The sequence below is a fragment of the Octodon degus genome, unplaced genomic scaffold (genome assembly GCF_000260255.1).
Source record: "Octodon degus isolate 3935 unplaced genomic scaffold, OctDeg1.0 scaffold00002, whole genome shotgun sequence".
Classification (NCBI taxonomy): domain Eukaryota; kingdom Metazoa; phylum Chordata; class Mammalia; order Rodentia; family Octodontidae; genus Octodon; species Octodon degus.
The window spans coordinates 26750099-26760098 of NW_004524578.1; the positions used below are offsets into that span (position 1 = coordinate 26750099).

The following is a 10000-nucleotide window of genomic DNA, read 5'->3' on the forward strand; positions in this document are numbered from 1 at the left end:
AAAAATAAATAAATAAATTAAATTAAATTAAAAAATAAATTAAAAAAGAAAGAAAGAAACTTGAGTCTTAAAAACAACATACTTTAATATATTAATTCCCCAAAACAACTAGGTCACAAAGTCATGATGTATTCATCTTCCCTGTCATACTCCTATACTGTCAAAGGGAAAAAAAACAGAAAAGGCTCATTAGTGTATGACTTAACTGCAGCAACTTCTGGTTTCAGATAATAAAGTGTACTGGTACAATACCCTTTAACACCAACTCCAGCTTGTGTGATTAGAATTCTACCTATAAGTTTCTGTATTTAATACGATAACTAAACACTCCTTGGTTGAACATAGTGGCACATGTCTATAATCATAGCACTTGGAAATTTGAGGTCAGTTTGGGCTACAAAGTGAGTTCAAGGCCAGCCTGAACTGCATAGTGAAACCTTGTTTCAAAAAAAGATGAAAAACAAACAAAATCATTTCTTACCTGCACGGCTAAGTCAAGCATTTTCCTTGTACTTTCCAGAGACTAGGAGAAAACAGAGTTTAAACATTCCAAAATACAAAAACAAACATCATAGCTTATATTTATGATGCTACTCTTAATTTTAAAAATCACCAGGCCATTTTTAAAACAAAACAAAGTTGATCTTCCTGTCACATGCTCTTTAAGGGAATAATTTAGATGGTGGGGTTAAGAGAGCACATAAATGGCTGGCCAGATAGCTCAGTGGACCAAAATGCCTGCTTAGGCTGACACAGGGACCAGGTTGGATCCCTGGTGTGCATGCCGGTCCACTCCCAGGGTGTGCTGAGACAGTGATCAAGACTGGGTGTGGTTGGGCTGGGGAAATGGCTCAGTAGGATAAGCGTTTGACTGGCAAACGCAAGGATCTGAGTTCAATCCCCGGTTCCGCCAAAAAAAAAAAAAAAAAAAAGACTGGGTGTGGTGGTGCACACCTGTAATCCCAGCACTAGGAAGGCTTAAAACGCGAGGATCATGAGGAGTCTGATCTGTGTATGAGACCGTGAAGACCCTGTACTAAATACATTAAAAAAAAGAAAAAAGAGCACATAAATATTTAATATTGGCAGAAATCTAAGTGTATAAATTACATAGCTATCAGGAAACAAAAGTTTAGAGTATTTATGTTGCAAGGAACTGCTTAGAAATAACTGCCTAAAAAGAAAAAAAATCATATAAATCATTCTCACTTATGTAATTTTTTCTGTGAGTTGGGGGGAAAAAAGGGTAGTGAGGGTGCTATTGGACAAATATATTCTTTGATATAAAAGGATCAAGAAGAAGTTAAAATGAGCTCTAGGAAGGCCCTGGCATTCCTCTACTGTGAAAACTGGAATAGGATCAATTATTTACCTCATCAGTAAGCTGGTTAGCCCTTAGCTGAATATCTTCAGGTGACATGTGATCCATGATGAATCAAAATTCTACCAGGCACAGCAGTGGCAATGTGGATATTCTCTAAGAATAAGGATATACAAAAGTTTGAGCTGAATGTAAAGGTATGGACATTAGGTAATTATCAGATAAACAGGACAAAAGAGTTGACCTAGTTGCCATTACCCACATCCCACAGGTAAGGAATTAAGCTAAGACAGGATAAATGGATGTTTAAGGTTAATTAGTACTAAAGGCGAGATACCCTTTTAAAAAAAAATCTTTATATTCTTTTTGAGACAATGTCTTGCTATGCAGTTCAGGCAGAGCTTGAGCTCACTTTGTAGCTCAGGCTGGTCTTGAACTTGTAATTATCCTCATGCCTCAGTGTTATGGTTTATGTCTAGTTATTCCCCCAGAGTCCTGCAGTTATGGGGTGGACTTACAGAGTTTGTGATTAATTCATGATCCAGTGTTACACCTGACCTGGGGCACACAGCCTGAATGCAACAGAAGGGAGACAGACTTGCTCTCTGTATTTTTTATTGCCATTATTCCTCCCTTTTGCTCTTGCTGTTTTCTGCCATGAACTGCTGCTCTTTGCCAAGTACCAGTCTGCCTTGGAGCCACAAGAATGGAGATTAAGCACAGCAGACTGATCAATCTTGCGAAAGAAATTTCAAGGCAGTCAAATGTTCAGTCAGTGGCCTGGCTATTGTTGGCAGTCTTTAGTCAGATCTATGTGGAGAATCAAGAGCAGAGAGCCCAGCAAGATGATTTAAAATGTGAGTTTGGCCAGAAAGGAAGTTCCAAATATAGAGCTAAGAAGATCTCCTTTGTCAAGGATCAGGAGAAGAGAAAAGATGGCCTAAAGGCATCACCAGAAGTGGCAAATCTCTACCCTGTGCAGTCTGAAAACTGCAAAATCGAAAGACTTTGCTTTGAGGAGAAAGCCGCAAAGCACCATGTTCCAGAATGGAGGCAGAGGCCAAGCCACACCAGGTTCCAAAATGGTGGTGGCAGACAGAATCTGTTCCTCAGAATCAGGTTCAGAGTACTCAGCTATCCAAGCACTTGACCCCTACAGCCGAGAGGGAAGAAAGCCTGGCTACTGCTCCGCTGGCAGCAGACCCTAGCATCATTCATGTGGCGTTGGTTTTAGCGCAAGCAAAATGCAAGTTCTGAGGTTAAGAAGGCTTCCACCTAGATTTCAGAAGACTTGGGAGGGGCCTGGGGTGACAGCTCAGCGGTATAAGCCTACCATGTGCAAGGTCCCAAGTTTGATCCCCAGTACCACAAAAAAAAAAAAGGTTTGGGAGAGCAGTGTGTGAAGCAGAGTGAAAAGCCTAATGTGCAATGGAAATCCCAGAAGTTTGGAAAAGCCAGAAATGTGGATCTTAGAAAAGCTGCAAGGGAGAAAAGCAAGCCTGACAGAGAAGCTATAGGAGCTACCATGAAAAATGCCACAGAGGTGGAGCCACACAGAGCTAACATTTTGCCACAGATCTCTTCAGATGCTTCACATGGAACTACAGAACTTAAAGTTTGCCCTGTTGAATTTTGGACTTGTTTGCTCCCAATGCTTTGTATCTCCTTGATTGTACTCTTTGGAATGGTAATGTTTTGCATGTGCCATTGAACGCTGGAAGTGTTTAACTTTTCATTTATACAGGGGTTCACAGTTAAGACTTTTCTTTAGATCTTGGAGGAGACTTGGAACTTAGACTTTTCAGCAATGCTCAAACCATTACGACTTTGGTAACTCTTAGAGATAGACTAAAATGCTGTTTGCATTAAGGGATGTATATAAATGAGTTTTGGGAGCCAGACACAGAATGTTAAGGCTTGTGTCTAGTTGTCCCCACAAAGCCTCATGCAGTCATGGGGCAGCTTCTAGAGTTTGTAATTAATTCATGATCCAGTGCTGGGTGAGTGCTACTGGGATTATGTGTATGAGTGTTATATCCAGCCTGAGGCACACAGCCTGAATGCAACATAAGGTAGACAGACTTGCTCTCTGTTGCCACTGCTCCTTCCTTTTGCTCTTGCTGTTTCCGCCACCATGAACTGCTTCCCTGTGTCATGTGCTAGTCTGCCTTGGAGTCAGCTGAATATGGACTGACTGAAACCTCCACAAACTGTGAGCTAAATAAACAAATAAAAGTTTCCTTCCTTAACTTTGGGTGACAGGTATTTGGTCTCAGCAATGGGAGAAAAGTAACCAAGATACTCAGCCTCCCAAGAGCTGGGATTAGTGATACCCTTTTCAATGGAAAAGTAATCTCTCTACTTTGAGAAGCCAAGCATCACTGGAAGACAAGCTCTGAGAGACTATTAAGGTAAATTCTCGATTGGTGTCCAGAATTGGTCAAGTGGCTAAAATTGAGACACAGGTCATGCTTCCATCACAGTAAATATTTACAGTGGTGACAATGAGGCCTGTAACATTTGCCTAATACTGACTGAAAAATGTTGACTTTGAGTATTAGAAATGAAAGGTTAAGGAATAACAATCTAGGTCATGCACCAAAATACTAATACTATGTATAATTCAAATTCTAGGCTCCAAAAATGTATTGCTGGATGAAATTGGATATAAGACCACAGTTGTCAATGTCCATAATTCAAGTGAAGATAGAAGAATTGTGTCAAGGCAGATGGGATGGCTGGAGTAAGCTTCAGTTCTTTCGAGAAGGCCTACTCTGAAGACAGTCTCACTAAAGTGACCCTAATTAAATCACATAAAATTTCTTTAAAATAAAATTTACTTAATTTTTTTAAAAAAGGTAAATTCTCAGCTGTATAATGTTCTTCAGATTTTTTTAAGTCAATGATACCACTTTTTTTTTTTTTTTTTTTTTAATGGAACCAAGGATTGAACTCAGGCCCTTGTGCTTGCCAGGCAAGCACTTATTCTACTCAGCCATTTCCCTGGCCCTGTTCTTCAGATGTTGTCTAAACATGGATAAGCAATAAAGTGAAGAAGTCAGCTGGATGCAATGATGCACACCTCTGATCTCAGCTACTTGAGAGGCTAAAACACAAGGAGCTCAAGTTTGAGGCCAGTCTGGTCAATGCTAGTATTTAAATTAAAAAAAAAAAAATCAAAAGGGTTGTAGAATGTACATCAATGGTATCACAAGTCTTGGGTTCAATCACTAGTACTGCCACAAAACAAAGCAAAACAAAACAAAACAGGAGTGAGTCCAAGTCCATTTCACAGTAAAGTAATTCAAATGAAAAACACTGGAATTACTTTTTCTTCAGAATTCCAGAGAAAGTGGTTTATTGTTTTGCTTTTAGAAAATAATATATTCCAGGAACTAAGATGTTCTTTTTTCTTTCTTTTTTTTTTTACTAAGATGTTCTTGGAACTGGGTTGTCAGCTGATAAAGTAGCACCAACAAAAACCTGGAGGAGGCAGGTACCCGGGTCACACAGCACTGCTATGATGGAGTCCTATGCTTGCAGTGTGTACTGACGGTCAGGTGAGACTTCAGGCCCTGACTCCTTGGACCCTCCTCCTCCAACACCCACTCTCAGCATTCCCTCATCACATCCACCGGGAAATTCTGTATGGGGCTCCGAAGGGCCATGCTACTTTGGCAATTGGATAGGGCCTTATGATGGTACAAGCTGAGGCAGGTAGATTGCTGTGAGTTTGAGGCCAACTGGGCTACATAGTGAGACTGTCTAAATCAACCAACCAACCAATCAACCAATCAATTAATCATTTAAAAAAGGCCTGGGGGGGGGGGGCGCCGGGGAGATGGCTCAGTAGAATAAGCGCTTGCCTGGCAAGCACAAGAGCCTGAGTTCAATCCCTGGTTCTGCAAAAAAAATAAAAAAATAAAAAAGGCCTGGGATATATATCTCAGTGCTGCAGATGGATCTAAGTTTTTCTCATTTCATTTGCTAACTTTTTATTATAGTTTTGTTGTTTTTAGTTTTTGCGATACTGGGGATTGAACTCAGGACCTTGCACTTGCCAGACAAGCACTTATTCTACTGAGCTACCTCCCCAACCCGTTATTATATTTTTATAAACTAACTTATCAAAGCTTTTTGTCACCAACACATATAAAAGTCTGGTTCACATTCCAGATTTGCCCCAGGCACCTCACAATGTGTGGAGATATTTTTGATTGTCACAACTCAAGTTGGAGATGCTACTGGCATCTAGTGGGCAGATGCTTTGTGAAAGCCTTTCAACAAACAATGATCAGGCCTAGTCAAAATGCCTGGGTAGAACATGCTTATGGAGTCTGTTCACTGACAAGCACAGAACCTAGCTGCCCAAGAAGGCACTATGAGACAACTCTTGGTGGGCAGAGATGTGCCCTCTTTCCAGCTCTAGTATCTATCACATTATATACTTAGAAAATACTGAGTGCACAAGTAGCTATAAAAACAGGCTAGGGGCCAGGGAGATAACTCAGTAGAATAAGGGCCTGAGTTCAATCTCCAGTTCTGAAAACAAAAACAAAAACAGGCTATTCTCTCAAAATAAAGTGGCTCTTGGCCAGCCAGATAGCTCAGTGGATTAAAGTGACAGCTTAGGCAGACACAGGCACCAGGTTCGATCCCTGATCCCCGGAGCACCAACCAGACCTGCCCCCAGGGTGACCTGAGACAGTTATCATTGAGACTGGGCATGGTGACCAGCACTTGTAATCCCAGCACTTGGGAGGCTGAAAACAGAAGGATCACTACGAATCTGATCTGTGTAGTGCGATCCTATAGACCCTGTACTAAATACATAAAAAATAAATAAATGAATAAATAAAATGGCTCTTATTAAAGCTACACACAATGGTATCACCAAGCCTCCCAACAATTACTAGAACCACAGACCCAAAGCTGCCACTGCATATATATCATGTGGAACAGCCTACTACTGGTCACACACAAATCTTTTGAGTTAGGGCAGGGGATATAGTTCAGTGACACAGCCCTTACCTAGTATGTGAGAAGCCCTGGGTTCAAACCCTGTTACAACAAAAACACAAAAAAATAAAATAACAACAAGAAAAAACTTTTTAGTCATGTTCAGTAAAATTACTAGTAGTCATTTTTAATACAATAATCTTTAATTTTTAAAAACATGCATTTCCAGTATGTGGATTACTGCATGGGAGGCAAGGTGGCACTGAACTGTAACCCCAGCACTTTGGGAGGCTGAGGCAGTAGTGTGCAAAGTCTGAACCCAACTTGGGCCATTTGGCAATTAGTGAGACCCATCTCAAAATAAAAAATAAAAAGGGCCAGCCAGATAGCTCAGGGGATTAAAGTGCTAAGCAGATGCAGGGAGGGTTCGATCCCAGGTGCCCTGTCAGCCCCGCCCCAGAATGAGCAGAGACTGTAATTGAGGCTGGGCGTGGTGGCACATACCTATAATCTCAGCACTTGGGTGGCTGAAAACAGGAGAATCACTACAAATGCGATCTGTATAGTGAGACCTTGTAGACTGTACTAAATACATTTAAAAAATAAATAAATGAAATAAAAACAGTTGGGGAATCTAGCTTGCCAAGACCCTCAGTTCAATCCCCAGTATTGTAAAAACACAGATGTTCCTCTTTAACAACCTCCCTTAACAACTGCTCAAACTTACAACCTGGCGCTAAAACTTACAATCATTTTTTAAAATATTTACTTATTTGATACAGGGTCTCACTATGCAACTTGGACACATAATGATCATCCTGTCTCAGCCTCCCCAGCGCTGATATTACAGGCATGCATCACCACGCCTGGTTTTGGTGGCCAGCTCTGCCCCGGGCCAGCATGGCATGTGGAAACAGGGATGGAACCTGAGTCCTTGAGCTTGCCAGGCGCTTAGGCTGCAGAACCATCTCCCCCACCCTCTCAGCTCTTCTTTTTGTACAGCATACTTCATTTATATTGCACTATGATTTTTGTTGATTGTGCTATATAGTACAGTACCATAGTTTTATATTCTGTTATGCATTATAGTACTCCATGTAAGGAATGGAAATAAAAGCAAGTCATGAAGTTGGAGTTTCCTTTGATCATTTCTTTCTACTGAATATTGTCATATACATACTATATCCAATTCCTTATTTAGCAAGCAATTCAACTGATGATCTAGTCGCAGGAATATGACTCAGACATTAAACAAGAAATGTCTGTAAATAAAAAGGAATTGAAACTAGAGTCCTGTTTATAATTCTATCATAATTAAACTTCTTGGGGGGGAACTACCTACTCGGGCCCCCTCCTTCTGTCCCTCTCTTGGAGCTTTCTTTCTCTCAATAAATATATTCTGGGCTGGTGAGATGGCTCAGTGGTCTAAAGCACCTACTTGGAACAAGCTTGGCAAAGCACAGGGACTGCGGTTCGATCCCCCAGCACCACATGCCAGCCAGCCCCGCCCCCAGGTGGGCTGAGCTGGACACACACACACACAAACACAAATAAATAAATGTTTAAATATATATTCTGCTCGTAAAAAAAAAAAAAAAAAAAAAAAAAACAACTTCTTAAGGTCTAATTAACGTGTGTGTGTGTGTGTGCACATGTGGTGCTGTAGTTCAAACCCAGAGGCTCACGCATTTAAGATTTTAAGTCTTGAAAAAGGCTCCTGATAAAAGTCTTTAAGTTCTGCATTTAACTTCGTCTTTCATAACTGTGGTAAAGGGTAAAAGATAAACATATTGAAATATACAATCAATATATAAAGGCCTATCAGATAGCTCAGAGGATTAAAGTGCCTGGCCTGCTGTGTTGGCCCCGCCCTCAGGGCTCACTGAGACTGTGAATGAGACTGGGCATGGTGGCCTGCACCTATAATCCCAGTGCTTGGGAGACTGAAAAACAGGACAGATCATTATGAGGACAATCTGTGTAGTGAGACCCTATACTAAATACATCTAGGCCAGGTGTGGTGGCTCACACCTGTAACCTGAGCACTCTGTCTTTTTTTTTGCAGAACCAGGGATTGAACTCAGACCCTCATGCTTGTGAGGAAGTGCATATTCTACTGAGCCATCTCCCTGGCCCCCACCAAGCACTCTTAAGAGGCTAACGTAGGATTGCGTTAGGTTCAAGGCCAGCCTGAAATGCATACCAAGAATCTGTCTATAAATTAAGTGCTCCCTGGGGCTGGTGAGATGGCTCAGTGGTCTAAAGCATCTACTTAGAACAAGCTAAGCTAAGCAATGCACAGGGACCGTGGTTCAATCCCCCAACACCACATGCCAGCCAGCCCCTGCCCCCTGGTGGGCTGAGCTGGCCACACACACAAATAAATAAATAAATAAATATTAAAAGATAAATAAATAAATAAATAAATAAATTAAGTGTTCCCTTCAGCAGCACATATACTAAATTAATTAATTAATTAAAAACCCCAGAATATCTGTTTTTGGGAAGTTTTTTTGTATTTTTAGGGAAGGGTCTATAGTGTGTTCGGGGTCTCATGACTACATCGCTAGCAGTTATTCTCCTGTTTACAGCCTCCCAAATGCTGGGATTACAGGCTCGTGCAAGCGCACGCCACGGCACCCAATCTCAATCACTCTCTCAGCATGCGCCGGGGGTGGGGCCGGCACAGCAGAGAATATCTGTTTAAAAAAAGATATAGAGGCCTTTCTTTTCTTTTCTTTTCTTTTCTTTTCTTTTTTTGGCAGAACCCAGGATTGAACTCAGGCCCTCGTGCTTGCCAGGGAAGCCAAGCCATTATTCCACTGAGGCATCTCCCTGGCCCCTAGAGGCCTTTCTTGAATCAGCAACTGTTTATCTGTTATACTCACAAATAGAACCATGTGGTTTATTAACTAGCTAATCACTTAAGAGACTTTAGCTTTATCACACACATCCCACGCTATCACTCCTCTTTAGCCAGTCTTTTATATTTACAACAATGAAGAGGAAGGGTTTTTTGTTTTGTCAGTACTGGGGATTAAACCCAGGACAATTATACTATATTCCCAGTCCTTTTCATTTTTTGAGACAGGGTCTCAACAAAGTTACTAAATTACCCAGGCTGAAACTGAACTTGTGGGCCAGCCTGACAGCTCAGCAGACTAAAGTGCCTGCTTAGGCAGAGCACAGTGGCCGGTTTGATCCCTAGCTTGCTGTGCCAGCCCCACCCCTGGAGCCGACTGAGATGGCAACTGAGACTGGGCGTGGTGGCATGTGCCTGTAATCCTAGCTCTTGGGAGGCTGCAAACAGATGGATCACTGAGTCTGATCTAGTAGTGAGACCCTGAACACCCTGTAGACCCTTCCCCAAAATAAAAATAAAAAGCTGTGTACCATCTATCACATCTGGTAGTAAAAGAACTATATAGTGAGACCCTGTCTCAAAAAAAAAAAAAAAAAGGAAAGGAAAACTGAGGATTCCAAGACTACATATCAAACAAAACAAAACTCCTAAAACCACACATAAGTTGAAAACCACAGACACAACTGGGAGGTAAAAGTGAAGAATCACTCCTATGAAGGCAGTGAGGTCATTCTGAAAAACACATACTTTCAGTGAACTTAGTATTTTTTTTTTTAAATTCCTTAAGCAGATGATACACAAAATAAAGTCTGGGAATGTTTGAGGTTCTCACACACGTGGCATGCAGGCACCAGAAC

General features: G+C 41.3%; 1 protein-coding gene and 1 non-coding gene across 2 annotated transcripts in view; one reads left to right on the forward strand and one right to left on the reverse strand.

The window, feature by feature from the left end:
• The window catches only part of Snap23 (synaptosome associated protein 23), a 58357-nt gene that overhangs the window by 35084 nt on the left and 13273 nt on the right, over window positions 1-10000 (reverse strand). Inside the window, exons 2-3 of the mRNA XM_023712571.1 lie at window positions 1373-1475; window positions 482-523 (exon numbers count right to left, since the gene is read on the reverse strand). Of these exons, the coding sequence (XP_023568339.1) occupies window positions 482-523; window positions 1373-1429 (99 nt within the window). The 5' untranslated portion in view covers window positions 1430-1475. The remainder of the gene's footprint in view (window positions 1-481; window positions 524-1372; window positions 1476-10000) is intronic.
• LOC111816297 lies at window positions 3712-3843 on the forward strand. The gene has a single exon (XR_002820727.1). It is a non-coding gene; the product is annotated as a small nucleolar RNA SNORA1 (small nucleolar RNA).